This window comes from Podospora bellae-mahoneyi, chromosome 6 (assembly GCF_035222275.1).
Source record: "Podospora bellae-mahoneyi strain CBS 112042 chromosome 6, whole genome shotgun sequence".
In the NCBI taxonomy this organism is placed as follows: domain Eukaryota; kingdom Fungi; phylum Ascomycota; class Sordariomycetes; order Sordariales; family Podosporaceae; genus Podospora; species Podospora bellae-mahoneyi.
This window is the reverse complement of record NC_085885.1, coordinates 453053-480584: the sequence shown is the minus strand read 5'-3', so window position 1 is coordinate 480584 and position 27532 is coordinate 453053. Positions and strand designations below refer to the sequence as shown.

At 51.6% G+C, this 27532-nt stretch overlaps 9 protein-coding genes and 1 non-coding gene across 10 annotated transcripts; 5 read left to right on the top strand and 5 right to left on the bottom strand.

Moving 5' to 3' along the window:
• Nucleotides 1-1165: 1165 nt before the first annotated feature.
• RFG1 (slightly ste11-like protein) lies at nt 1166-4149 on the top strand (the record flags this gene model as incomplete). Its single annotated transcript, XM_062880860.1, has 2 exons — nt 1166-1694; nt 1757-4149. The coding sequence occupies 2 exons, from the start codon at nt 1166-1168 to the stop codon at nt 3958-3960; spliced, it is 2733 nt and encodes a 910-aa protein (XP_062729090.1). The 3' UTR covers nt 3961-4149.
• Nucleotides 4150-6889: 2740 nt separating this feature from the next.
• On the bottom strand, nt 6890-9630 carry SSA2 (Hsp70 chaperone; the record flags this gene model as incomplete). Its single annotated transcript, XM_062880859.1, has 4 exons — nt 9067-9630; nt 8271-8884; nt 8151-8218; nt 6890-8092 (listed from the first exon to the last, which is right to left on the bottom strand). Exons 1-4 carry the CDS (start codon nt 9132-9134, stop codon nt 6890-6892), a joined length of 1953 nt encoding a protein of 650 aa, XP_062729089.1. The 5' UTR covers nt 9135-9630.
• Nucleotides 9631-10992: 1362 nt separating this feature from the next.
• On the top strand, nt 10993-12868 carry QC761_604090 (uncharacterized protein). The gene is made up of 6 exons (XM_062880858.1): nt 10993-11394; nt 11448-11490; nt 11572-11612; nt 11675-11826; nt 12074-12199; nt 12266-12868. Exons 1-6 carry the CDS (start codon nt 11331-11333, stop codon nt 12689-12691), a joined length of 852 nt encoding a protein of 283 aa, XP_062729088.1. The 5' UTR covers nt 10993-11330; the 3' UTR covers nt 12692-12868.
• Nucleotides 12869-13314: 446 nt separating this feature from the next.
• On the bottom strand, nt 13315-17534 carry QC761_604080 (uncharacterized protein). The gene is made up of 2 exons (XM_062880857.1): nt 15418-17534; nt 13315-15362 (listed from the first exon to the last, which is right to left on the bottom strand). Exons 1-2 carry the CDS (start codon nt 16823-16825, stop codon nt 14008-14010), a joined length of 2763 nt encoding a protein of 920 aa, XP_062729087.1. The 5' UTR covers nt 16826-17534; the 3' UTR covers nt 13315-14007.
• A 1339-nt stretch (nt 17535-18873) lies between these two features.
• On the bottom strand, nt 18874-18945 carry QC761_0088590. The gene has a single exon. It is a non-coding gene; the product is annotated as a tRNA-Thr (tRNA).
• A 527-nt stretch (nt 18946-19472) lies between these two features.
• QC761_604065 (uncharacterized protein) lies at nt 19473-20171 on the top strand (the record flags this gene model as incomplete). The annotated part of the gene is made up of 2 exons (XM_062880856.1): nt 19473-19589; nt 19698-20171. The coding sequence occupies 2 exons, from the start codon at nt 19473-19475 to the stop codon at nt 20169-20171; spliced, it is 591 nt and encodes a 196-aa protein (XP_062729086.1).
• Nucleotides 20172-21063: 892 nt separating this feature from the next.
• DAD1 (Dolichyl-diphosphooligosaccharide-protein glycosyltransferase subunit dad1) lies at nt 21064-22378 on the top strand. The gene is made up of 2 exons (XM_062880855.1): nt 21064-21408; nt 21479-22378. The coding sequence occupies exons 1-2, from the start codon at nt 21286-21288 to the stop codon at nt 21740-21742; spliced, it is 387 nt and encodes a 128-aa protein (XP_062729085.1). The 5' UTR covers nt 21064-21285; the 3' UTR covers nt 21743-22378.
• On the bottom strand, nt 21903-24421 carry rho4. Its single transcript, XM_062880854.1, has 3 exons — nt 23414-24421; nt 23140-23343; nt 21903-23067 (listed from the first exon to the last, which is right to left on the bottom strand). The coding sequence occupies exons 1-3, from the start codon at nt 23699-23701 to the stop codon at nt 22663-22665; spliced, it is 897 nt and encodes a 298-aa protein (XP_062729084.1). The 5' UTR covers nt 23702-24421; the 3' UTR covers nt 21903-22662.
• On the top strand, nt 23425-25968 carry ELC1 (elongin C). Its single transcript, XM_062880853.1, has 2 exons — nt 23425-25085; nt 25335-25968. Exons 1-2 carry the CDS (start codon nt 24931-24933, stop codon nt 25501-25503), a joined length of 324 nt encoding a protein of 107 aa, XP_062729083.1. The 5' UTR covers nt 23425-24930; the 3' UTR covers nt 25504-25968.
• Nucleotides 25528-27523, bottom strand: QC761_604030 (uncharacterized protein). The gene is made up of 2 exons (XM_062880852.1): nt 26621-27523; nt 25528-26559 (listed from the first exon to the last, which is right to left on the bottom strand). Exons 1-2 carry the CDS (start codon nt 27139-27141, stop codon nt 26001-26003), a joined length of 1080 nt encoding a protein of 359 aa, XP_062729082.1. The 5' UTR covers nt 27142-27523; the 3' UTR covers nt 25528-26000.
• Nucleotides 27524-27532: the final 9 nt, after the last annotated feature.

Genomic DNA, 27532 nt, shown 5'->3' with positions numbered 1-27532 from the left:
AAGCGAACAAGAGGATGTCAGAAGAGGGGCCAGACCTGTTTCGGTTCCCCATGGTCTTTGTCCAGCGTGCTCATTCCTCAACGGCATGCTCCCACATTCCTTGTGCCTTTGGCATTGTCATGGCAGAGAGAGGCTGGATCAAGACGATTTCTGGCCTGAAATGGGCCACTGCGAACGGAATGTCTGCAAACGCGGGGACAAAGAAAAAGTCTGGTGCAGCCAACGTTGGAGCTGCGGCGCATACTGGCTCCCGAGACATCGACAACCACAACCACAACCACAGCTACGCGCCTCTGGACTGCCCACTCTTTTCCATCTGTTGTCACTAGGCCGATCACGCTGTCGTTCGTAATAATGTCATTTTAGACTAGCACCCACCGTCAGCCACGGAGCAATAATCTCTGGGGCACCCAATGATACGGTCATCCATTATCTGTCTCTTTCTCCCGTTGTTGGCCATTTGGAGAGAGGTCTCTGGCATTGTCTGGGGATGGTGAAATTAACGGGGAAGACAGATCACAAAGGATACAATCCCGGCATATACTCCTATTGATTGGTCGTTTGTTTTTCCCATTCTCTCCTGGCGGGAAGTCACTCAGACAGATAACACTTGCAGAGACGGAGAGAGGCCTTTGCCTCCTCTTGACACCGCTCATACGCAGACGCACGGCAACTGGCCAACCACAACGGAACCTCTTGGGTGTAGATGGAGTTTCCCTGTTTGGCAGTGTCTTTCTGGTCCGGATTCTTTTACGACGCCATCTCCTGTCCTCATTCCAAGACATACATACAGAAAGACAGGCAGGCCAGTCATACACCTCGTCAGACCCGGCCCTGCCCTGTCCTGTCCAGCCCAGCCCAGCTCACCTCAGGCTTCGTCTCCCAGCTGGAGGTGGAGAGACAGGTCAAACGCCATATCCAGGAGTAGGGGTGCCCGGTGAGGAGAGAGAGGAGAGGTGGGAGATTGTGCGTCCCGATAGACTGGATCAATCTGCGGACTAGTCTTTCTGGCTGTAGGCACCTCCACTCCCTACCAGTCTTCCCCTCTAATCCGTTTGTTGTCTTACTCAACACAAAGCTTTTTCTGGTCTTTTCCTTCTTTGCCTCTTTTCTTCTCAGAGAGCTCGAGACGCTAATCAGCCCGATGGGAAAAGGGGGAGGAAAAATGACAGAAGTAATACCTTCGTCCTCACAGCAGCAGCAGCAGCAGCAACCACATCAGCAGCAGCAGACTGGCCCTTTAACCCGCTCAGCCATGTCTGCTGCGAGGTTGGCAGGAGGGGGAAGCACACCGTCCACATCTTCGTCCATAAGAACGGCCGTCGGAGGCGGAGAGTCAGCATCAATACCGGCTGCAAGGGCCACATCGACAAGACAAGACACTCACATTGTGACCTCAGCTCCTCTTTTACCCTCTGGTCCTGCCCATTCTACTCGTGGCTCTTCTTCTTTTTCTTCCTCTTCGCACGGGCATATCTTTCAGCTCGGCAACGGGCCAATAACTAGAAAGCGAGCGGCGTCCATTAACACGGAGGAAGCCAACAACCGTTCACGGATCGAGAGCTTGACCCTTCAGACACCTGCAAGCAATCCTAGTTCTTTTCAGGGTGACCGTGTTCCAGAGGACAACGGTTCTGGGCAGGATCTTGTCTGTCTTTGCGCACCTCCACCGAAGATTCCAAGACCAAGAAACGGTATGTTTTTATTTTTTTGTGCCTTTGCTGTAAGTTGATCGCTGATTTCGGGCTGTGGTCAGCTTTTATACTCTATCGCCAAGCCCATCAAGCGACGATTGTTCAACAAAATCCTGGTCTCGCCAACCCGGATATTTCCAAGATCATTGGCGAGAACTGGAAGGCTGAGCCAGAAGAGTCCAAAAACAGGTGGAAAGAGTTGGCAGAGGCGGAAAAGCTGCGGCATCAGACACAATTTCCAGGCTATCGATACCAGCCGAGAAGAGGAAACAAGAGTGGTGCTCCATCAGGTAGAACAACTGCGCCAGGACAAGATCCACACAAGTGTCCAAACTGTGGAGGAAGATACATTGCCACTCCTAGAACACCATCTACGCCATTCATGACTCCCACGGCGGCGAAACAGCCCCCTTTTCCAGGCGGAGGAGGCCATCCCCCACCTCCGGGCTACCCTCGCCACCAGCAACCTCCACCAACGCCTGCTTCGGCAAGAGGAGCCGCTCGACCTCAATGGGGACCACAAGGAAGTGGTGCCAACCTGTACGATATTCGTGAACACTACGAAGATGCTTATTCTCCGTCGGAAGCCAAGCGTAGGAGGTACAATGCAGCAGGAAGCTACCAAAACTACCATTCCCTACCATCACCCCCTCCTCCACTACCTCATTCATACCCCGGGCCTCCCAGGGGGTCTGTGTCTCGAGCTTCGATGAGCATGAGCAGTTCGCCCACACCGGGTTACGGGCCTCCGCAACTGCCGGGTCCATCTTCCATGCTTGCTCGTGTCAGCCCAGGACCGAGCTCCCTGTCAGGAGGTAGCATCACGGGGAGTATGGCTCCTCCACCCGTTCCCAGAGCCCCAAGTTTGTCGTTGTCCATGTCATCTCCGTACGGCCCTCCTTCACAACAATACCCGCCACCGCCACCACAACATCAAACATACCTACACCAATCCCAACAACAACGCACGGGCTCGTTGTCGTCTGTTCTCTCCGGCGGTGCTTCCCAACCTCCGACTGGTGGTGAGTTTGACGAGTCCCTCCGCCTGCCTCCCCTCCATCTGTCGACTTCAACGAGTAATCCTTCTACTTCTCGAATTCCAACCTCCCCAGACAATGAGTCCGAAATTGGAAGTGCCTACCCTTCCAGCACCAAAACCGCATTCTCTTCTTCCCACCCACCTTCTGCCTTTTCTGGTACCCAAAGCAACCCCCGTCAAGACTCCAAGGAGGAGGAAGCCGCCCGACGCAGCGTGGAAGCGATGGTAATGTCCATTTCCTACATCAACAAGCTCCGAGTTCTGGAACGAATTTCTCCTCCTTTGGGTTCAGATCCCCAGGGAACTCGGAAGAAGAGGCGAGGCCCTATAATTGCTGTGGAAGGGGTTGATCTGTCTTTGATGAAGCTTGTAGGCGGTGTCATCGAGCGTGCCCTGCGCCAGGAAAGAGGCGAGAACTGGGATATCATGACATGGAACGCCGCCGATGACGAATCGTCCGACGACGGGACAACAAAAGAGCGAACCGGTAGCTTCTCCAGCAGGGAAAGCAACGCCAGCAGCTCCAAGGTCGTCCTCGGCTCCAGAGCCGGCAGCACGACGCCGGTTCCGTTCCGCCAACCACCCGACTCTAGCCCGTTCGAGACGTACCTCCGCACCATCACAAAGTGGCACGCCAAATCGAACGAGATTGTCTCGTTTGTCACTTCCCCGAAGGGCTCCTCCCCGTCGGTGAGCCACCCCTCGTCGGATACCGAGTCGATGACGCCCACCCCTCGACACCGGCATCCTCTGCCTGGTCATGCGTCATCCTCAAAGGTGCCCATCGCGCTTCTTCCTAGCGGGTTTAGCTTGACGCTGTCGGATAAGTTTGCTTGTCAGACACCCATTAGTGATTCATATGCGCCGGTGGATCACTGGCAGTGGATGGCTACGCTTTGGAGGGGCGTTGCTGGGGCGGATTTGGTGGTTTATGTTAAGGGGATTTATCAGCAGCAGCAGCAGCAGCAGTCGTCGAATTTGTCGCCGAAGGAGCAGCAGCAACAGGGGGGAGGTGTGGAGATCAAGGCTGGGGGGTTGATTGCGGTCAAGATTCCTGTTTTGATGTCTCAGGAGGGGGGGAGCAGTAGTCAGGGGGAGCAGCAGCAGGTTGTGGTTGATGAGAAGATTGAGAGGAGGCTTGGGTTTGAGGTTGTGGAGTGGGTTAGGGGAGGGAGTTGGCTGGGACAAGGAGGGCAGCAGCAGCAGGGGGAGGCGATGGAGTTTTAGGATCGGTTCATTTTAGATAGATTGGATTGAATGTTAGAAAAGTTAGAGGTGACGGTTGAGGCTGACAGACCTGTCCTGGGGTGAGAGTAGGGAATAAACCTATCATAATAGTGTCTATTGTCTATATGTTGTGCCTGAGGCCTGGCCTTTGATACTCAGTCACAAGGGAGCTTGGGCCAGCGAAGTGAGCTAAGCAGTAGATTGTTTTTGTTCCAAAGCTGCGACTCTCTACAATTCCTTTCTCTCTCTCCTTTCGCTCTAAAGGTTGCTCGAAAGGTCGCTTAAAAAATTACTTTATCTTGCTTGAACCTTCAAACCAATCAAGCAAATACGAACAATACAATTGACGGCTTCTGGCTCCCCGGCTTCAAGCTCACCCTCCGGTGGGCAAGATCCCCCCCCTCAGACCCGTCTCGGGTCCCCAATATTAAAAACAACAAAGGCAAGACCAACAAAAAGAAGAGCGAACAGAAAGAAGAGAAGTCTCGCAAATTCAGCGCCGGCCGGGCCCCTACCCCAAACCCGCTGGCCGCATTCATCTCTACCGGGGATCGAGACATCCAGGATATGCTCAATCAAGCCTCCTGTGTTACTGCGGACCCGCCTACCTTTCTATAGACGGGTTGCTACGTTTCCACACGCTTCTTTTTCGCTCGTAGGCGATGCTGATTTGTTTGCAGACGGTGCTGGTTTCGTTTTCAAGCAGTATCAGTCTTCTTTCCAGGCGGTGCTGATTTGGAAAACGGCCCAAGCTGGGACGACCGCTGGCTTGAACATGGGAAGCACCTACTTCCTATAACAACTTGATACAGATGATGGTTAACGGGCATATTCAAAACAGAAATGAGTCAGAACAGAGACCCATCACACCCAGTTCTTCAGCCCAAGCTGCTGCGGCCACTGCTGTAGCGGCAGGGCCCGGTGCTGACCCGGCCCATAGCCGCCAGCTGTGTTGACTGAGACGGTCAGAGATTGGTAACACCCGGGTGGTTGAGGAAGGGTATGCCCTTGTGAAGGGTACTGAACTGCAGGGAGAAGGAAGACAGCTTTACCAAGACATCTGTAGGTCTTTGGCTCCATGAGTATCACTATCATCACTTTTCAGTGGTTAACCAAGGCTTTCGGCTCGATTCACCGATAACCAAAACTAAAACGAAGACCAGACTTCGGACAGCTCCGGCGCCGAGCCGGATAGCAGTGGTGCCCCTACTCCGGCTCTTCTAGAGATGGGCATTGTAGAGTTGGCAGGAGAGTTCCTGACCAACATGACAAGAACGTCTGAGATGCAAACTGCCGCGAATCATATATCGATCAGACAACACGAAGAATTGACGGCTTTGGTGGTACAGACTGGAAATAAGACCCACGTGCGGTTCGATAGAGCGGAAGAGGCCAACAAGGGCAGACTCCAACAGGTAACTTCACTTCACTGTCATGGCAGCATGAGTACGGGAATTGACAATTGGAAAATTGTAGCCTATCAACTTTTTATAACGCTCATCTGTTGGAGGAGAGAGCAAAGCGAATGAGGCGAACACATAGGCCGTGTGAAATTTCTGAAGTTGTCTAGTGTGAGATCCTACGGTGGAAGTCTTAGGAATATTGTAATAGGTAGAATGACAGTAGGCGAGGAGGGGGGGTTACAGCATGATTACCATGGCAGCCTGCTTCCAGATTCTTTAAAATTCCGGGCATGATCTTCCAAAGACTACTAGCTGGCATTTCAGCTGTCCCACAACAGACATCTATGTGGACATGGACTTGTGAACTAAACATGTTTATAACAGCTCAACAGTCCCAGGAACCCAAATCAGCAGCCTGGTAAGAATGAATATACCAGTCAGACAGTCACCAGTCTTTTTTTCAAGTCCCGGCCCTAGGAAAACGCAAGAGTAAGGGTGCCCCTTCCGACGAGTCTGTAGGGAATTGACTTGGTAGAAACATGATGAGGAAAGGGATACTGGGCTCTGGTCTAAATGTGAAACTTGCATGATCACCTAACTCGACAAAGAAACACACGAGGACCCAACAACATCAATCTAGGAGTTTAGGTAACACCGAAAGGCCTTATAGCATGAGGCTAAGGCTGAATAAGATGGTCTATATACCTTTATATATAATCCAAAAGCTTGGAAAGAAATCTGAAGGCCTCGAGAGTATCTAAACACGTTCAAGCAGAATCCAAAGGCCTGAAACCATCATCCAAAGGCCTTAAAGGATAGTTTATATGCCTTTAAAGATAGTCAAGATGCCTTGAATTATTAGACAAAGGTCTTAAAAGAAAATCCGGATACCTGAAAAGATAGTCAACATACCTTGAAATATGTCTTATATACCTTTTAAAATATCTGATGGTCTTTAATGTTATTCTACATGTCTCTGCGAATACATTAGAGGCCTGCTCACTATCTTTTATTGTCGAAAAATATATATCGTATGCCATTTGAGGTTGTATAAAGGCGCATTTAGACAGTAAGATAAGCCTCCTAACCATGGTGGCAGGCCTTTGCATTAAAATAAAAGGCTTCTCAACTATCTCAACAGACCTGTTTACTTTGGTTTTACACCTCAAAAAAACATCTCGAGGCATATGAAGGATGTTCGAAGCCCTCATATCACCGGTAAATGCTCGTTGGGCTTGCTTTGATGGCACTGAATTGCAAGACATATCACAAAGCATTCACAAAGGGGAACTAAGACATAACAACGAAATATTCCTTTGTTCATTACAAGGAAATGTGGGAATCATTAAAATACAAGCCATGCAGCCTCCTAAAACTTTTCCCCCGTTTATCATGATCATGACGGAAAAGCAAACCAGATCTAGGTGTTAACCCGAACCAGACCACATCCCAATGACGCGGCTCCAATCTAGCGCATGAGAAAAAAGCAGAAACTCCGAAATCCTTCCATGAAGTGATCAACTGATTTAGTCAACCTCCTCGACGGTGGGGCCGTCATCGTGGGTGGCACCAGGGCCACCGGCACCACCGGGGAAACCGCCAGGAGCACCGCCGGGCATGCCACCAGGGGGAGCACCGCCAGCACCGTAGAACTTCATCATGATGGGGTTGGCAACACCCTCCAACTCCTTCTGGCGATCCTCGTACTCCTCCTTGGTAGCCTGCTGAGACTCATCGAGCCAAGCGACGATCTTGTCAATCTCGGTCTTGAGAGTCTCCTTGTCGGAGGCGTCAAGCTTCTCATCGACCTTGGGGTCGGAGAGAGTGTTGCGCAGGGAATAGGCATACGACTCAAGGCCGTTCTTGGCAGCGACACGGGCACCCTCAGCCTCATCCTCCTCTTTGAACTTCTCGGCCTCAGCAAGCATACGCTCAATGTCCTCCTTGGAGAGACGACCCTTGTCGTTGGTGATGACAATCTGGTTGGTCTTGCCAGTGCCCTTCTCAAGGGCAGAGACGTTCATGATTCCGTTGGCATCAAGATCGAAGGTAACCTCAATCTGGGGAATACCACGGGGAGCGGGGGGAATGCCAGTAAGCTCAAACTTGCCGAGCAAGTTGTTGTCCTTGGTGCGCTGGCGCTCACCCTCGTAGACCTGGATAAGCACACCAGGCTGGTTGTCGGAGAAGGTAGAGAAGACCTCAGACTTCTTGGTGGGAATGGTGGTGTTGCGGGGAATGAGCTTGGTCATCATACCACCAGCGGTCTCGATACCGAGGGACAGAGGGGCAACATCGAGAAGCAAGATCTCGTTGGTGGACTTGGAGGAAGTGTCACCGGAGAGAATGGCGGCCTGGACGGCGGCACCATAGGCAACAGCCTCATCGGGGTTGATGGACTTGTTGGGCTCCTTGCCATTGAAGTAGTCGGTGATAAGCTTCTGGATGCGGGGAATACGGGTGGAGCCACCGACGAGGACGATCTCGTGAACCTGGGACTTGTCGATCTTGGCATCGGTAAGGACGCGGTCGACGGGCTGGAGAGTAGAGCGGAAAAGATCCTGGCACAATTCCTCGAAGCGGGCACGGGTGATGGAGGTGTAGAAATCGATACCCTCGTAGAGAGAGTCGATCTCAATGGAAGTCTGTGCGCTGGAGGAGAGGGTACGCTTGGCACGCTCGCAGGCCGTGCGGAGACGGCGCAGGGCACGGGGGTTGCCGGAAAGATCCCTTAAAAAGAAAAAGTCAGCAAGATGAAAACATCACCAAATCAAAAACGGGCTTCACGTACTTCTTGTGCTTGCGCTTGAACTCAGAGCAGAAATGATTTACAAGTCTGTTGTCGAAGTCCTCACCTAATTCTTAGTTAGTATATGCATGTTATTGACTCAAGACGATGTGACTTACCTCCCAAATGGGTGTCACCAGCAGTGGACTTGACCTCAAAGATACCCTCCTCAATGGTGAGGAGAGAGACATCGAAGGTACCACCGCCCAAGTCGAAGATGAGGACGTTGCGCTCGCCCTCAATCTTCTTGTCAAGACCATAGGCAATGGCAGCGGCAGTGGGCTCGTTGATGATACGAAGGACGTTGAGGCCAGCAATGAGACCAGCGTCCTTGGTAGCCTGACGCTGAGAGTCGTTGAAGTAGGCGGGGACGGTGACGACGGCATTGTTGACGGTGCCACCGAGGTAGGCCTCAGCGGTCTCACGCATCTTGGTGAGGACCATGGAAGAGATCTCCTCAGGGGTGAAGACCTTGGTCTCGCCCTTGAACTCGACCTGGATGACGGGCTTGCCGCCACGCTCAACGATCTTGAAGGGGAAGTGCTTCATGTCGGCCTGGACCTCAGGGTCGGTGAACTTGCGACCAATGAGACGCTTGGCGTCGAAGACTGTGTTGATGGGGTTCATGGCGACCTGGTTCTTGGCGGCATCTCCAATAAGACGCTCGGTATCGGTAAAGGCAACGAAAGAGGGTGTAGTTCTGTTACCCTGGTCGTTGGCAATGATTTCGCACCTGTGAGGGGTGGTTAGCAGGCTGTCGGGACTAACAAGGCTGATGCCGTGCAACCGTCCAATCGATCGATGGCGAGGCTGGCAGGGAAGTCGAAGAACACCCCTCTCAGCCTGGCCACGACCGAACAGAGCGACTGCAAACAGCGACTCGACGATGTCGATGAAGGGAGGGCAAGAACCTACCGATCCTCACGGAAGACACCGACGCAAGAGTACGTCGTACCCAAGTCGATACCGACAGCGGGAGCCATCTTGACTGCTGTGTGATTTGCTTTCTACAACGGGTTTTGGTATGGGTGTGGGGTATTGAAGAGTAGTAGATTCGTCGTAGTATTCCCGAAATCTGGTGGGAAGAAAAAGCAGCGTAGAAGAGAAGTAAAGTTTTTTTGAGTTTGTGTGATGAAGAATGGGAAAGAGCAAGAGGACGAGGGGCACAAAAGGCAGGTTTAAAAGCCCCGCGTCACTTTGCAGACGAAGCTCACGGAACTCTGTGGAAATCGCCAGAAGGCCTAAGTGGGGTTCCAGGAGCTGCACGAAAGGAGCTCAATCGATTGGACTAGAAACGCCCACACGCTTCATGGAACAACCCAGCGCCTCCTTTGAGAGCCCGTTGAGTGCCAAACCCAGCCTCGCCGTGCTCGATACTCAGTTCCATCGGCTGCCTGCCCGACGGGAGGTTTGGCTATTCCCAGATCTCTTTCTTCGCTGCTTTTCCATGCCACATGCCGACCCCTGGCTGTTTACCCCATAGACACACCTGGAAATGTCTTCTCCAGGAAAGAAACTGCGGAGTAGCTCCATGGATGAACAAAACAGTGGGCTTTGACCGTCTGTACACCCTCAAGCTGAGGTTTTGCGTAATGGGGAACTGACGCATCCAACACACCAATGCCACAGCTACATGCCAAGCACTAGATTTCGCCTCATGTCAAACTCTGCTGTGTGATCAACATTCTCTGAGAGGTTCCAGAAAACTGCTTGAATTGTCCCGAGGTCGATGGAAGCTGTTTTTCCTAATAGACTGCTCATACCATTAATGCATCACCACAGGCCATAGAACCGCAGTCACCTTTACACCTGCCGCATGGTTGGACCGAGAGATGCCCAACATACATAGCAACAGTCTCAGTGCGATCACGATGCTTTGCATCATTCCATTCGGGCATGTTGCTGACCGCCAGTCATAACCAACAGATGCACAATACTACTCTCAAGGTGTTCCCGATCTTGGGCACTGCCAAGCTCTCAAGCGAGGTACAGTACATAAGGTACACACATCTCGAACCTCTAAGTGGGATGTCCAAGCTGACGGGGCAAAACATGCAACCACCAAAAAAAATCAGCAACGAAACTCCATCAGAATATCACGAAGGCAACGGCAGAGACCACCTGTTTTCTTGTGGCCTCGACAACACAAATCTTTTCCTTTTTGTTATCACCATCTGTACCGACATTGGGGCTTTATAAGGCCAGCGGGACAGTGGCATCGGAATATCAGACCACTGACTGTCCAATGAAGCTCGGTTCTCTCTTCCGTCATCTGTCCGTCCCAGTGGACTCACAATGACGAGATGGAGCTATCTCCCTTTGCATTCCAGCTTCAAGTCAGCTTGATACACGACTCGATAGAAATGATAGCAGCTATTCTGAAGGGGAAATTCCGTCGTTCGTCAGTTGGGCAGAATGGATGGCGGTCAGATAGTAATAAGACCCATGAGCCAGACACATCAGATTTGGAATGACTGTTAGTACGATACCTCACTGGAGACCACTACTCTTCTTTGCCCATTGAAAATATAGGAGGGATTCGTCTCCCAGAGAAGAGGGGCGTTGAAGGTCAGAAAAGACTTGCTTGTCACTGAGCATTCAACAAGCGAGACCAAGGTCTTCACCTTGAGGAGATCTCCATGGTCCTCACCAAGATGCGTGAGACCGCTGAGGCCTACCTCGGTGGCACCGTCAACAATGCCGTCGTCACCGTCCCCGCCTACTTTGAGGTTTCCTGCCAACAGTCATGCAATCCACCCCATTAACTTGCCACCCCTTTTTCTCCCTCTTCTCCATTCCGCCCTGGCGCCTAATGCGGCGTTGAATACACAATTGTCAACAGGCCGGGTATCTGCCTCATCTAACAATTGTCATATGACTAACTGTCTACCTTTTCAATCTGACAGTTGGCTGATGTCGATACCTCTTTTCTCATTTTCGAGATGATTATGTCATGGTCCGATAAGCTGATAAGGAGCTACCCCTCTGTCCCTCACTACAGCAGTAATCAAACTGGCGGGGGAGCTTTGAGGTTTAGACTGAGCGTGAGGGAGTTTTGACGGTTTCAAACCACCACCTTGTCAACAAAAAGAAGATCTCTTCTAAAATCGAACTTGCTACTGTGCAGAACGTAGAGCTGCTTCTGAATCCTAAGTCACCGACCCTTCAACAACGTCAACATGTTGATCAAAGAGAGCCATGCCGACGTGCAAACGACTGCCAACGGCAAGACAACATCGATGAGTTGGTGAGCTCTTACAGCCAATATTATAGCAGGTAGCTAATTGAGGTGGAAGGAATATTTCTATTTCATCCTACCATTCCTGGATACCCAAATGCGTGAGCCCGAACCCACCTTTACCTCACCCTTGCAATAAGGGGTCTCTTGTATCACGGTCTTACCAAGTAATCAACGTGTAGTCGCTTCCCAGGAGTTGTTCTCTTCAGTGAGATCTATCAGGGTCAGTGACACCATCCCTCATGCTCTCCATAAAGAAGCCCAACGAAGTTGACGTCGTCACAGTCACCGGCCCTGTTGCTCGCTTCGCCAGACAAATCGCTGGCCAGGGCTACATCATCGCTGCTCCCAGCAGCTACCACGACTTTACTGGCCCTGAGCCTCTTGCCTATGACGTCTCCGGAACGGATCAAGGGAACGAGTGGAAGATCACAAAGGTCGGTGATTTGCTCTTCTGCATGGATACTCCCTGTCATAGCTTCGACTAAAGCTCAAGCCTCTGCTGGGAGGCCAAAGCTCCCAGCTGAAGCTCTGATGGTGTCATTCATTGGAGTAGCTTCAGGGTGCGCGGGTTGACAGGGTGTCCATGTCGTATTGGAGCCCAACTGGCTGGGGCTTTGGGTGTAGCCAGCACCACCATCAAAGTCTTGAAATAATGACGCTCACCAGTAATGTATCAAACAGACCCTTGAATCCTACGATGAAGACGTCACCCAGACTGTCTCCTACCTCTTGTCACTCCCAACATGCACTGGCCGTCTAGGCGCAACAGGCATGTGCTTGGGAGGGCATCTGGCTCTCCGGGCAGCTGTACGATACCCCCCCTCACCACCCCCTCTACCACTGTCTTCTAACACAACCTTCTTCCGCCTCCAGCTTCACCCCAAGATCTCTTCCACAGTATGCTACTTCGCCACCGATGTCCACGCCCGTACCTTAGGCCCCAACTCCGGCGCCAATACCTCCTCCACTGCCCCTCCGGACTCCAACCACACACTCGACCTCCTCTCCCGTATTACCGGTGAGGTCTCCATGATATTTGGCATCAAAGACACCCACGTTCCCGACGCCGGTCGTGATCTCATTCGCCAAAAGCTTCGCGAGGCCGGGGTAGTCTTTAGCTTCCATGAGTTCGCCTGGGCGCAGCACGCGTTTATCCGGGACGAGCTCAGCAAGGGAAGATATGACCCTGCCATCACCAAGGTCTGCTTCGAGGTGTTGTTGGAGCAGTTTGGGCGGGTGCTGAAGACGGAGCTGGGGGATGGTGATGGGAAGAAGCAGGAGGTGGAGCATGTCTGTTGAAGAAGTGCATACTCAGCTGTTAGCTATAGACTGACAGATTCGTGCCTTGAATGATGCTCATCCCGGACAGGTAGCCAGTTGTCAGAAATGGCCGGTGTACCATTCCAACATCTCTCTCATGTTGGTGGGGGCCCTCTCCGGTCTTCCCAGAGGGCTCTGCTAATCTTTGAAAGACGGTATGCACGGCACGTTGTTACCAATGATAAACACTCTAAATTAGAGTCGGCGCATGTTGACTATGTAAGCGACTCCTCTTGAAATGCTGAGTAGGCCATGAAGGATATCGAGTAGGCCTTCAAAGACGATCCATGGGCATGAAATGACAACTAGTAATGCTTGAAAAACTATTGATACACCTCAAACAAGTTTTTAAAAAGCAAAGAGGCTTAAAAAGATAGTCAAGATTTCGTTAACGGGCCCAAAAGGTATCAGAAGACCTGAAAAATATTTAACAGGGACTGAACCCAGGTCTTAGTTTACTTGTCAAGTGTTCTCATCTGTCGGGAGAAGAGTTGGTGGCAACTGTAAAACTGTTATACCCCTCCCATCTCCTATTTCCAAGGCGTCACGAGAGAGCTAGGCATAGTGCACAACAGATATCACATCAAATCATGCTGCCAGAGACGTGACAGGCCCTGACGACTAACTCTAACCCCACTTCTTCAACATTGTTCAACTTCACACTTCAAACACCTCACACGCTCTTCAAAATATCTATTCACTTTAACCATACATAGTAAGCAATCTCTGCTACCAAAGTACTACAAACCAGCAAAACGACTTGTCCTCTAACCTCTACACACTCCAATCCTTGCGGTCCGGCCAGAATGCAATGTACATCTATGTATGCGAGTGATGACAAAAAAGGGAAAATGCAAACCCAATGCCGTGCATGCATGCATATATTGGCGGGGTATTGCCGCTCTGGCTCACCCTTTTTTATTTCCCCCAACCTTCCCCAGAGAGAAAAAAGAATTGTTGCTGAACAACCGAAAAACTATTTTTTTTTTGGCTGAAGCGAGTAATATGTTCGGCGTGTCCCGTCTCATACTCATCCATCATTACAACCACCCAAAGAAAAAACGCCGTCACCGTTGCTTTACTGAACCCCGACCCTGCCGAGTGTCCCAAGACTTGTTTTTTATCAACCAATCCCTACTTTCCGATATTTACTGTGTGGTGGTCCCGTTGTCATTATTGCTAGTGTCCGCCTTGCTGGTGCTTTGGTCGTTCTCCTTTTGACTACTTGTTTCCTCGTGAATCGTGGTGGTAGTCGTGCCTACAGGATACAGCACAGGTGTCCCCGGCAGCCCCACCTAGTATCTAGCTGACGACGGACCAGGCGCACTTGGAGGGGGAGGAGGTCCACCACTGGATTGTCCTCCGCTAAGGGGCCTTCCATCACCTGTCGGAGCCTGGGGGCGGTTGCTGACGCTGGCACCTCTTGGCCTAGCACCAGCTGGACTTTGCCCAGGGCGTTGTGGTGCTTGAACGGTCAGATTCGCGGATTGTTGCGAAGGGGAATATGGCTGAGAAACGCCTTGCTGTTGTCCAGTCTGAGAGTTGTAGGCGGTCCAGGTGGTGTATGAAGAGCCGGAAGGAGCATCTACGCCCGCTTGTCTCTCCACATCAAAGGACGGGCCACCACGGGTACTTGCTGTGGGGGCCCTGGTGAGCTGGACCCCAGGCGTGCTGGCGTCGCCGAGAGTCATGGGCACTGTCTCGCCCGCCCTGCGACGCCCACGCTGAGATTCGCGGGTACCAAGAAGGAGCTCGGATCGTGAACTAGGTCCGTTAGAGGTGCTAGGGCGGACGGTAGAAGCGTCCCGGCCACTAAGGGTCTCTTCGTAGCCCCAGTCATCAAGAGCGTCCACAGCGGGATTAGTCATGTTGAAATGGTCGGCTGCCTTTTGCTCACTAGCATTCTCAGCTTGCTTCTCTGGATCCGCGTAATTCATTCTCTTCGCTTCCTTCTCCTTATCGGCCTGGGCACGAGCAGAGATGGCATACTCGTCCGTCACAGCGACGCTGTATGCTGGGTTCTTGGGACCACCCAGAGCCTCACCACCGCCGCCAGGAGCATAGATTGGTACCTTCTTGAGCGCCAAAGTGAGGGCGCACATAAACTTGGAGCGACGGGTAGCGCGGACGGTGTCGTTGTGCCAGTTGGATTTGTGTTTGATCGCAACCTTAAGCGTCAACTTGTCAAGGTCACCAATTCCACCAACGCCGATGCCGATATCAGGCTGGAAATCGCGGCTGTTCTCGGGCGAGCGCACAAACTTCTCCATCTCGGCACGCAGCAGTTCAATGTCCTCGAATGATGTGTCAAATGAGACATTGACATCAATCACTTCCTTCATGGCCTTGCTTCTGGTGACGTTCTCAACCCACAGATTGTTGAGGGCGATGTTGGGCACCTGGACGACTTGCATCTTGTCGATACGGGTGAAGACGGTGTAGAGCAGCGAGATCTTCTCGACAATGAGCTGCTGCTTCTCAGGTCCCTGGATGTCGACACGGTCGCCGACGTCGTAAGGGTGCTTGACGAACAGGAAAATGCAGGAACCCAAGAATTCCTGTGTTGTGACAGCGAAGACAAACGACAGAGACAGCAGCGTGGTCCCAGCGGTGGTGAGAGTGGCAATGAAGCTGCTTTGGAAGACAGCCACTACATCTGCAGTTAGCACCAGCCACCAAGCGTACCGATTCCACCAAGCACTTACAAAAGATGATAATCACAATGATCAGAACAACGAAGAGCAGGACCTTATCGAACACCGTCAATGCTTGGCTGATATCCTTCATGCTGTTGGCGATTGCCTTTCTTTCCTTTCCGATCTCGACAACCTTCCGGACCATTTCGTCGAGGCTGATGTCACCATTCTCATCGGCGTCAATAGCGTGGAAGCATTCCTCGGCTTCCTCTCGATGAGCAGGTCCCATAACCTCGACAATGTCGTCCATGGACAACGAGTCCTTTCCTTCCACCACAAACGACATCCAGATGCGGCGAGCCATGGCCTCGGAGCTTCGGACCTTCTCGAGAGCCTCGACGACAATGGAGTGTGCTGAGTTGGGGTTGAAGACTTGCTTTCCGGTGATTTCGGAGGCAATATTTCCAAAGACAGACGTGATCTTGTCGCCAAATCGCCCGACTTCTCCAACGAGCTTCATGGGCGCAGCAGCAACGCCTTTCCCATTCGGCCTGCCACCGGTGAGGATAACATCGATACTATCATTAATGATATAGTCCTCGTCGGCAAACTCCTGACAGTACATGGGGAAGAGCGTGCGTGAAGCTTCATACATGAGGCCGAGGATGTAGATTTCGCGCTTGGAGTCCTTGATGCGGTTGGCGAACGACCTCTGGTGGTAAGAGATACTGATGAGCTGAACAATGGCCTTCTCTGCAAGAAGGACGGCCGAAGCAAGGAACAGTGACAGCAAGATCCTCTGAACGATGTCTGTCCACTTGACCCCGTTGTTTCTGTCCGAAAGCATGAACTTGAAGGTGAGCCACGAAGCCAGTCCCCATAAGAAGAGCGAGAGCGGGATTTCAAGAGCGCGCAAAACGGTAGCGTATTTCCTGGTGCCCGAGCTGATCACTCCACAGAAGAACATAAAGACGACTGGGATGACATGGGCAACCAGCTTTGCCACCCAGATGCTCAGCCATGCTATCTCAAGCCAGATGAAGAACCAGAGCAGGTTCTGACCCTCGAGTTCGGTAGAGGTATTGCCAGTGAACGGAATGATTAAGAGGGGAATGGCGAGGATTATAGCGACAGGAACGATGTAGACGAGGTAGCGCGTGACGACAGAGAAGCTGACGATCTTGTTATAGAACCGACCCATTGCATTGAGAGAGGCCTCTTCGCTGAGGTTGCTCGATCCCGTGCGCATGAGGTCCTTCTTGATTCGTCGTCTACCGGCCGGAGTGCCCACGGCCTCGTTGAAGAGCACATTCTTCTCGCTGATGGGCTCCATGTCGGCTCTGCGTGCGCCCGTCGTCGAGCTCGCGTTGCTGCGAATTTGGCGGAGTGGTATGTCCTGCATATCTGAAGCGCTGGGTTGGTTTGATAGAGGCGCAAAGCCATGCTGCCGTGGGGAGAGCGGTGACCTTAATGACATGTTGCAGTCAGAATTCCAAGCCGTGGCAGACTTGGACCTGTGTGATGGACAGCGAGGGTTGGGTCGCGAGGAATGTGGGGTTGTGTTGAGGTGTTAGTACGACACAACGAAGCCGATCTCGAACCCGCAATGGTTCCAGGGGACAAAGAGACGCGAATGGAAATGGGATTGTCAGGATTGCCGTGAGGGGATAGGAATGCGTAAAAGCAGTCCACCGATGACATCAACTGGTGGATATTCTTAAGACAACGAACAACATCAAACGAAGGTATTAGGAGAAGAGCGAGCGGCTGGAATTCCACACCCAGGTTGATATCTGCCTAGGGACGGGCGGGAGGAGGGCATGAGCGAGTAAATGAGTGACAAGCGAGCCTAACGTAGGAGGAGAGATGAGTGAGTGGAGGATAGGATGGGATCGAGGTTGTTGAAATCAAGTCCACTGCTGGGAGAAAATTGTTCCAAGAGAAAACACGCCAAGACCAGGGCACAAAAGAAGGGTCCTCTCCCCACTGCCAATTGGACCTTCCTTGGTGCATCAAATGTCAATGGAAGTGCTTGGTTCGCCTGCGTCTCAAGACGACATGGCGTTGGTGGGTTGTGGTGAACACGCGCAGTGATGGACCCGGAACTGACGAAACACAGCGGGAAGTGCAGAGCTAGCGCAGGGGGAAATGCAGGGCATCAGCCACTGAGGGAAGGCCAAGGATGCGACCCACGGTGCTGTAACGCCTTCCACCCCGTTTCATCTTGGCAGCATCCCTGTGCCTGCGGGCCGCCACTGGTCCCAGCCAATTGGCCATTGGATGGATTTTTGACCTAAATTTATTCTCACTGTGCCGACGAGAAAAATCGAGATGCAATTGTCAAAGAAAATCCATCTCTGCCTCACAAGAAAACCCTACACTCTCCATCCAAGGACCCACGGGATGCCATCATCCCCCGATCACCAACACCGAGATCGAGAAGCCAGATCGTCTCGTCACAGCGTGATTCCGTCATCCGCCAAGCTGTAACACTGCCGGACAGTAAAAAAGAGACTTCTCGACTTCTTGACTTCGGACGACCCCTCGGCCAATCAAGTCATCATATTCCTGCCGGATGCACATAGCTATAGATACCTTATGTATACCGCGGCACAGGCAGTGTGGGATGTGGAAGCTGACCCTTTGTCCAGATCGACGATCATGCTACACAGTGCCAGAGAACATCACAGTCCAAGAAACAAAACGCCTCGTACACACCGATGTGGAGTGAAGCGGATATATCCCTTTACGAAGGCTAGTGGAATTATGATCAGCATTGCTCCCAGTCGCAATGTGTCACTACCGTCATCAGTCATTCCTATCAATTGCCCTTCTCCTGACAAGTGCGTTAGTGGTCTTTCTATGTTGTAGGACAACAAATAGCTACGGCCGATATTAGGGGCCACGGCTCTCTGCCGCCACACAACCACCGCACACAGCCCGGTCTGCTCACAGGCCAACTTTCCCGTGCCTCTGACCCGAGACATATCATACATATACAAGAAGCTTCGTGGGATGGCAACGCCTGCTGGTGGAGGAATCGAAAGCTGGAAGCACCGCGAAACTGCATTGCCTGAAACGCCTCTACGTCGTAAAATGTGGAAGTAGCAACAACTGTCTAAAATTTCAACTAACAGAGCATGGGTGCTGCTCTTGCCGCCTGCCGCCTCGATTGCTCGTCGAGGCACCTCCACCCTGTACGGGACCAGGTCGACATAGGTAGATTGTCCAAATGCTATGATATATCTTGAGTCGAACTCCCTAGCTTCCAAGAGAGTTTTGGCTAACCACTGACGTGTTTTAGGGTAGCCATTTCCAGTTGTCATCATTGCCAACGTCTTCATTTTGCCGAGTTGCCTGCCACCGAGGTGGTAACGAGGCTTGATATTGCAAGCCACACAATGGTGATCCGCCCTCGCCAGCACATCGACAAGGCAAGGCTGGAAGAAAGCCAAAAAGAAACTGGTGACAGCGCAATGGTGAGTTGCTCACACAACAAGTGTGAGCACAAAAGAAAACGTTGGTTGCCCACAGCCAGAATCGAACTGACGACCTCATCATTACTAGTGATGCGCTCTACCACTGAGCCATGCGGGCTTGGTGCTTGGTTGATGGAGATATTACCTCCAAAAATGGGTATGTAAACGATTTAGAGAGTTCGGTTTCTCAAGAACACGACCTAGATACCTGCACAAAAACAACTCCTCAAACAATCCCATAAACAATTCTTGTACCGGTGCCAGTGCGCCCTTTCCCCCTGGCTAGATACTGCCAAGTTGTTTAACTTCAATCGCGACCAAACTATCCCGCCACGACCACACGTATCGAAGCTCTTGCCCAGAGAGTTGCGCCACCACTCTGGCTGGCGTGGATACTCACCATGAACAAACATCTTGTGACGGAAGCGGCTGTGTGGAGGACATATGTTCGAAGCTTCCAGCTGTGTCAAGCAACTCAAAATCGCTCTGAGAAGGTGCAATGTTGTCACCCAAGTAGTCAGTGTTCCCCTAAAAAAAAAAAAATCATTTGTCGATATTGCTATTTTGCAGTCATTCGTTCCTCCAGAATTGCACACGGCGCCAAGTCAATTTTCTTAGCAGCTATATTACATACACATCATCACCATGAGCGCAAACGAAGTGCACGGGATTCCCGCGTTTGCCACGCTGTCGGAATGGAGGCAGTTCTCAACCGGTATGACACGGGAAAAATGCTGGAACTTGGCCTGTCTTGAGCTTCAGGTAACGGAAATGTCCTTCCTGTGTTGAATCCTAGATCTACCCCCGAATAATCTCGTTACCGAAAGGCCCAAACGCCACTGACATTCACTCACCCGATTTGTTCGATAGTCTCTTCTACCGGTAACACCTGAGGTCGGTCGATTTGACTACCGAGACGCCCAGGTTTTGTTCTATATGCACCAAAACATGGTGGAGACCAACAACTATGTAATCCTTAAACACTGCGGTTGGATGGCGAGCCCGCAGACCGACAACCTCGAGTACTTTCTGGTCGTGCTTCTCAAGTTGGAAAAGGCCTACGAGTCATACCAGGACGAAGAGCTGTTCGCTCAAACGCTAACACTTGCAAGGGAAATGTGGAGGTTGCGGCAACTCGGCGACGACTCCTTGATAAACACTCGCAAAGTTTTGACAGTGGAACCTGGGAACTCGGTAGGTATGTACCGGCCGGATCTCAGCCCTTCTGGACCCAACGATTTCGAAATCAAGGTGCTCGAAAAGAAAATTGTTTTTTTGGGGGGTTCTCATCATGAAGACAAGCGCACACGTCTGGAGAGTGTTCGTTGGAGATGGCCCGCATAAGCCAGGCCGAGACCAGAGATGGAAAGACTTGCTCCGCGACTGCGGGCACCGTGTTCATAAACGTCACATTTACCTTGCGGCAATGGGTGTTCTGGAATATTTCAGCAGTGAGCTTCGGCCCATGATGCCCATTCCGAACGCCAAACCCCCCACTGCCCTGCCTAAGTCTGCCCAGCCTGTTGATGGGGCAGACCCGGCGGGAGTAGGAAATCCCAAAAAGAGGGCGGCGCCAAATCACGTGAGTGGGATATTTGAGACGGGATGTATGGGAGCATCATATGGGATTCCTGGCCAAGGGGGTAAGACACGATATGCGAACAATTGCCCGTCATTTTGGTGACAGCAGGCTAACCTGAGGGTGGATTGGTCCGAAGAAGGGAACTATGGGTATCAAGAAGGGAGCTATGGGTATCAAGAAGGGAACAGAGGGCATCAAGGGTATTAAGGAGGGTACCAAGGTTGCAAACAGGGGATAACAGGTTGCAAGCAGGGGATAACAGGTTTCAAGCAGGAAATAACGGTTTGCAAGTAGGGGACGACGGATTGCAAGTGGGGGACGACGGGTTGCAAGCAGGGGACGACGATGGGCTCAAATAAACTGAAGAGAGGTACGAAGAGGGGTGTTGTTAGACATGGATCAATGAAGGGTGAGGAACTAGGTGGTCTGTGGAAACAAACAGCGAAGGGGGCATTGACCCGGGTTTTGTTAAACGTTGCTCTGGGAGCTAGTTAAAGGTATGCATCCGGTACCATTGGTAAAAATAGCAGCGATATACTATCTGTTCTCTTGCAACAGCCAACGCTTTGTGGCCGTTAAGTGTCACCTTTGACAAAAAAGGGGGTTCAACAACGGCTCAATCACCCCAGCAACCACTCCCATCACCCCATCTTAGGGTTAGGGTTGCGTCGCCTCAACTGTCTCGCAATCAACCCCGCAGCCCGATTCGCGTCCGTCACGTCACACACACCCTCGCTGCTTTTATCCAAGCTATCTGTCACATTTCAGTGCTGTTTCGATTAAACGACCTTGCTGCCCCTCACTGTGAACCACCCACTGCGACCACCTCTCGAGCTTTAACAAGCACCTACAAGCCAAGCAAAAGCCCAGCCCAAAATGTCCCAACGGCAACGCTCCCACTCTGTCTCTGGACCAACAGCGGCAGCAGGAGAAGGGGGAACAAGGGAAAAGACATATTTTGAGTTTCAGAGGGAGGAGCTCATATCAGAGATTGCCATGGTTCGTTCTCTCTCTCTGGTTCTCTAATATGAATATTTTAGTGCAACTAACCTAACTGTTGTGATAACAGAGCTTCGAGCACATCCTAGCCAACATCAACAAGCTGAACCGCTCGCTCGAGGCCGTCATCGCCGTGGGAAATGAATTCAGCTCTGTGGAAGCGTTATGGAGCACGTTTGAGAATGTGATGGCCAAGGAGGAGGAGGAGGAGGGCGATGGGCAAGAAGGGCACGACGAAGGGCACGACGAAGCAGAGGAAGAGGGAGGTGATGAGATGGAGGGGGTGGAACATGAGGGGGATTCGAGATATGAGGAAGAGCAAAGTAGGGTATGAGTCGAATATGGGCAGGCAGTAGGGAAAAGGCCTTGGCGTTTTGACGGAGTTATTGGCATTCTAAATGATACCCCCTTTTTATTCGCAAAATACATACCAGCCATGGACGACGCACACCAGGGTCAGGGCAAAGGTGTGAACACATAAAAACATCGATTCTTCTCTCCTCTACTTCTGCCCCCCCTAATCCATGCCTGTGCTATACATTCCCAAATATCCATCTCTCGTTTCTCTCCTTCGGGGTATCTAAAAGAAAAGCTCACACTCCATCTTTGTAATCAACCTCTTCTAATCAAAAACTAAAAGAAGAGAAAGGGGGGACGCTTTGAGGAGGGTAGGTGAGGTTTCTCTCTTTCAAAATACTCCGATCAATCCAACAACACGCACACAACAGTCGACCGCAAAACTTGAATATACCATCAGATAATTTCCTTGCTTTATCCGTAGCCTCTGGCACCTGATCCTTGTTGCCTTCCTACCCTTCCTTATCCCAGCCGTCCGTCTCTCCCATGCACCGTCATCACCAAGTCGTCCCTTTGCCCTGCCCTCTGTCCCAACTCCCTCTTCACCTTCCACCACCCCCAACAAACCATCTCAAATAACAAAACAAGCAGCCACACAAGAAAAATAGACAGTTCACCTGCTCGTTATTTTGCCTGCCATGCCATGTCTGACAACCAGCCAGCGCTAGCCAGAGTCAGTTGTATGAGAGAAAAAAAAGAACAGAAAAGGATGAACACAACAGTAAAAGAAAAAGGTGGTGGTGGTGAAGTAATGAAAAATAGACAGAAAAAAAAAGAGAAAAAGAAAACCAACCCTCAACGCAAAAAGTCGTTGTTCGCATCAGATCATGCAGTTAGTCAGGTCATCATTAACCCTCTCCACGCCCCATCTCTTCTGTCTCCTGAAATTTTGTTCGATCACATAATCAAACATTTGCTCTTCCTCTTCTTCGCCAGCCCGACTCCCGGGATATTTTGACCGCTCACAGTCCCACTCCTCCCCCTCTTCTTTCCACTAGACGAGTCCCCGACGCTGCCTCCTCCGTTGACGGCCTCGGCTTCGAGCGTTTTCCTGTCGTTGGCCACCACGGTAAGGATCGCCCTCTCAAAGATCTCCTCCACGCCCGTCATTTCTTTTGAGCTGCATTCCATGTACTGGGCGCCCATCTTGGCGGCAACCGCCTCTCCTTGCTGGGTAGTGACGGGGATCAGGCCTTGGGTTTTCAGCATGTCGATGCATGTCTTTTTGTAGCGGAGATCCGACTTGAGACCAACAAGGATGAGTGGGGTGTAAGGGCAAAAGTGAAGGACCTCTGGATACCACTATTTCGTAAAGTGTCAATTGGGCACTAAAAAAGGCGAGACTGCAAACCAAAAAGAAAAGAAAAGACTGACCTTGTCCATGACATTTTCTAGCGAATTTGGGCAGTCGATGGCGAAGCAGACAAAAATGAGATCGGTTTCTGGATATGACAGGGGCCGAAGGCGGTCGTATTCTTCCTGCCCGGCCGTATCCCACAGAGCGAGCTCTACCGTCTTACCAGTCGGGGGATGGGTTGGGTAGGTGATGTAGTTCTCAAAGACGGTCGGGACATATTTCTTTTGTTTTGTTCTCGTGTTAGCATTCGGCGCGCGCCTGGTCTGCAGGACACCCGTGGGGCGAAATTACCTCTGGAAAATACCCCTGGCTGTAACTAATCAACAGACAAGTCTTGCCGCAACCACCATCGCCAACGACAACAATTTTCTTGGAGTAGGCGGGGCCTTCGTTTGTCATTGCGGTCGCTGCTGATTCTCTGCCCGATGATGTCGAGATGCTGTTGAAGGTGCTCACTGTCCCGTCACTCGATCTGGTGCCACGCGTGTCTCGTCTCTCGGATGTTGGTCGGCGCGAGGCGCTACTGTCATGTCGCTCGTGGGCGTAGTGTGAGTTGCGGTGTTGGTACGACGACGCCATTTGTTTGCGTCTGTTGCACTGTGTTTTGGGGGGGGTTGAGTTGGGATGGGAGACGACTAGCGGCGGAAACAGGCCAACAAGAGGTATCCGCTCAATTCAAGGAGTCGGTAAAATACCTAGGTATCAAGGTATTATAGGACGAAATTAATTTGTTCCCCACCCCGCCCGTAAGCTGTCTGTAGCTGTACCTAGCTGCTGCTGCTACTCCTGCTGCTCTGGAAATACCGCGCTCGTAAAAGAATTGGTTATTGGGGTCGTCTCTGGTGTAAAACTTCGTCTGACGATGCTCTTCGCGATGGTGATGGTGATGGTGAGGGGGAAAAACAGGGACAACTCGGAGAGGGATGGGATCAGTGAGTGCAGGGTGTCAGCAAGCAACAAGCAAGCTGGACAGTCGCTGCAGGAACTGGGAAACAAGCTGCAGGTGCAGCTTGGAGAGGTCGATGTAAACAGTCGGCGGGGCAACGGTTCCTTGCGGTCGGGTAATGACACAAACGCGGGGCCAAGATTGGTTGAAGGGGCCCACTGGAGATGCTGGTCAGCGCCTTGTCGGTGACGGACCACTAAAAACAGGCTTCTTCTTCAACCTGAAAGTTGGATGCTGATGATGACTTGCAGTTGTGGCGGCAGCGCTGTGGGTGAGGTGTGTAAGAGGGGAAAAAGAGGACGGGATGGGAAAAGATGAATCTGGAGAAAACTCCTCACTGTCTCATGATTTTCTCCCGCTTTTCTTGGGCTGTCTGGCACAGCACGGCATCCCATCACACCCCAGCCCTATGATTACAGCGCAGCACATCTACTGGACCACCACCAACAGTGGTGCCAGGTTGCAAGCTGCCGAGACCGTCCGACCAGTGGGGTTTTCAGCTGCCTTGGTTGTGAACGTGGCTGGTGGACAGTGCCTGTTCTCGGGTTATCGTCGGCTTGGCGCCAGCAAACCACATTGCAGTCATTTTCTTTCTGCACCTCCTCTTTGAAAATTCTCTCTTCACCACCGTCAGAAACCAGCCACCTCTATTTCTTTGTTTTCCCTATTTCCATATTTCCCGGGTCCGTGTCACCTGGCTACGACACATAATAATACACTACCCTTTATCAGCGCCGCCTCTTTCTTGTCGGGTCCGGTGCCACCGAGAAATCTCTTTCTTGAACCGTCGCTGCCGCTGCTGCGGCTCTCCAACCTCCTCCCTTCACGCAGCAGCCTACTGCTAACTGGCTTGGCATACACAATGTCCGACAGCAAGTACATCACGCTCATCTCATACGATGGCTTCGAGTTTGTTGTCCTGCGGGAGGCTGCTCTGGTTAGTGAAACCATAGGAGCCATGCTGAGAGGGCCTTTCAGAGAGGCGCAAACTGGTCGCTGTGAGTTTGGCGAGATTCGGTAAGCTTTCCTTCTCTCTTCCCTGTTTCCACAAGTCATGGCCATATCACATGATGATACTGCATGCTTTATTATATCAACGACGGACCAGGATACTTTCGCCGTTGCGGGAGCCATCCTGGACTGCATGAGGCTACTCTACACTTGATCTGATTGTTCACTACGCTACCACACACCGCACACACCGCCTGGACACACAAGTCTCCTTCTTTTCCCGAAAGAAGGGGATGTGCTAACTCTCAAACAAAGAGGTCCTGTTCTGGAAAAGGTTGTCGAGTACTTCCACTACCATTATGCGAACCGCAACCAGACCGATGTCCCAGATATGGACATTCCTGTGGACATCTGCCTCGAGCTCCTGATGGCTGCCGACTTCCTTGGATTGGATTCCAAGCCCCAGATGAGAGATATCTCTTGAGGGTGACCGGCTTTTCACGGATCTGCATTCAGGGACGGAACTGCATTGAGCACGGCGTTGAGGTTATGATTTTGGCGCATTTGCAACAAGGTGCCCTCCACCCCAGTAACTGGTACAACAGGACATACAACCATGAGAAGCACCAGTCAGAAAACAAGCAAGGCATCTTGCTTTTTATCATCTCCTTTCCAGCGTTCTATTGCGTCTTGTGGCCATTCAGAGGCTACACCCATCTTAGCATATCGTCTTACCCTTTTTCACTCATGGGTCATACGTCTAAATTCGATGGAAGAGCGACATATCCTCAACGATCTGCTTGGCTTTGGCTTTTCACCGGGCTGAGCTTTGTAAAGCGAGGAGACATTTCGTTCCAAATTACTTGATACACCTTAATACACAATACATTTGATGAGAATAACCCCGTGGTATCAGTCCAACGCCACCTGAACAAATAAGGAGAGGTGACCTTGCTCTTTATAAAAACCATGTGAACACCATTACAGCTGCTCACAAAAGGCCAGCAGCTTTTGAGCTCCAATCTCCCAAGTAACATCATTCTGGAGGTGATGCGCGGCCCCGGGTACATAGCAGCATCTTACCCCTTGACCAACAGTGTCCCTTCCCCCATCTCCAAGGAGCTTCTTGACGCCGTCTTTATCGTCTCCCTCGATCTTCTTCTGGGCAACGAGGCCGGTATAGCTCTCCCGGTAGGTGTTTGCAAGCTTCTCCATGACCGAAATCGTCATGATCTTATCAATCTCACCGCCCAGTACCATGATTCCCTGTCCTTTATTTGCCCCCCAGCTTGTGATTCGAGGCAGCAGATTCTCGGGTTTGACGAACCGACTCATCATACCCAAAGGCCACAGGAAGCTCTCATACCTGCTGGCTCGTTGTTGGAACTTCATCAGATAAGAACCCGGAAGCTGCTCGCCGAAGAAGACTCTGCGTGTCAGAACAGGGTGGGAGAGCGGCGAATTTGGGTGCCACCCATGGAAGATCATCCGGAAGCTGAACCAGGGATCAAGACGCCACCAGTTGATGTAGACTCCCAGGCTGGTACTGCTGTTAGTATATAACGGAAGACATGCATGATAACAAGGTGGAAATAACTTACGAACCAAACCCGGGTACAGCTCCCGCGAGTACTAGTCCTTTTACTTTGACATGGTCAAACTCTGGTGCTGAGAGGATGTACTGTCCCAGCCCGCCCCCGCTCGAGTGGCCTATATACACCACCTCCCTTCCGTCATGCCGCTTCTGCACCCACTTGATGGCTGCCACCACATCGTCGGCCAGCATGCGTTTTGTGGTGAAGTAGACCATTCGGAGGTAGGAAGGGTGCCAGCTGCTGCCATGGCCGCGCATAGAGACAGCATAGCAGGGAATGCCGCGCGAGGCAAAGAAGGAGAGGTACTCTAGCCAGACCCAGGCGCCGCCCATCCCACCGTGGACGAAGAATAGCGGGGTGTCTCCATGGCGAGCCTGTTTGGAAGGTTTACCGTGGAGGACTTCGATCTGTCCCCCCGGCGTGTCAACGAAGAAGCGCTCAATGCCCTGGGGTAGAGAAGGGAGGGAAGAGGGGATTAGGGTTGGGCGACGGAAGTGGAGGAAGCGATAGGTGAAGGTATCGAACATGTTTGGTCTTGACAATGCTGCTGTGTTGATGTAAACGATTAGCTATCAAAGCTTCAAATGATGAGATTGGGAGAGCGAGAAACAACTAGCTACCTTTGTTTTACCTAATATATAGCCATGATAACTCTACCTCTCGGGACCGCTTTCAGCTCCGGGTTAAGCCGGTGTCGACTGGCGGGTGATGTAGGGTGGCGCAAAGACAGGAACAGGAATTGAGTGCGAGTGACACGAAACCTCGTAAAGACATTTGGTCGGGATTTATCCTATTCGGGACATTTGGAAGATGCATTTTGGTGCAGGAGTTTACCAAAAATGAATCCCTTGAAGGTATTGGTGCTAGCGAGGTAGAGAGAGATATGGGTCTGTTCAGAGAGGCGCTCGACCGCCATTA

Bases quoted from the DNA above. Each gene is read 5' to 3' on its own strand.
- QC761_604090 (XM_062880858.1), top strand. From the start codon at position 11,331: ATGTTGATCAAAGAGAGCCATGCCGACGTGCAAACGACTGCCAACGGC. The intron at 11,395-11,447 runs GTTGGTGAGCTC...TTGAGGTGGAAG, and splicing joins CGGCAAGACAACATCGATGA to GAATATTTCTATTTCATCCT. The intron at 11,613-11,674 runs GTCAGTGACACC...ACGTCGTCACAG, and splicing joins CTTCAGTGAGATCTATCAGG to TCACCGGCCCTGTTGCTCGC.
- QC761_604080 (XM_062880857.1), bottom strand. From the start codon at position 16,825: ATGTCATTAAGGTCACCGCTCTCCCCACGGCAGCATGGCTTTGCGCCT. The intron at 15,363-15,417 runs GTAAGTGCTTGG...CTGCAGATGTAG, and splicing joins CATTGTGATTATCATCTTTT to TGGCTGTCTTCCAAAGCAGC.
- DAD1 (XM_062880855.1), top strand. From the start codon at position 21,286: ATGTCCCAACGGCAACGCTCCCACTCTGTCTCTGGACCAACAGCGGCA. The intron at 21,409-21,478 runs GTTCGTTCTCTC...TTGTGATAACAG, and splicing joins TCATATCAGAGATTGCCATG to AGCTTCGAGCACATCCTAGC.
- ELC1 (XM_062880853.1), top strand. From the start codon at position 24,931: ATGTCCGACAGCAAGTACATCACGCTCATCTCATACGATGGCTTCGAG. The intron at 25,086-25,334 runs GTAAGCTTTCCT...TCTCAAACAAAG, and splicing joins TGTGAGTTTGGCGAGATTCG to AGGTCCTGTTCTGGAAAAGG.
- rho4 (XM_062880854.1), bottom strand. From the start codon at position 23,701: ATGGCGTCGTCGTACCAACACCGCAACTCACACTACGCCCACGAGCGA. The intron at 23,344-23,413 runs GTAATTTCGCCC...ACAAAACAAAAG, and splicing joins GCCAGGGGTATTTTCCAGAG to AAATATGTCCCGACCGTCTT. The intron at 23,068-23,139 runs GTCAGTCTTTTC...TTTACGAAATAG, and splicing joins TAGAAAATGTCATGGACAAG to TGGTATCCAGAGGTCCTTCA.
- QC761_604030 (XM_062880852.1), bottom strand. From the start codon at position 27,141: ATGTTCGATACCTTCACCTATCGCTTCCTCCACTTCCGTCGCCCAACC. The intron at 26,560-26,620 runs GTAAGTTATTTC...CAGCAGTACCAG, and splicing joins GCTGTACCCGGGTTTGGTTC to CCTGGGAGTCTACATCAACT.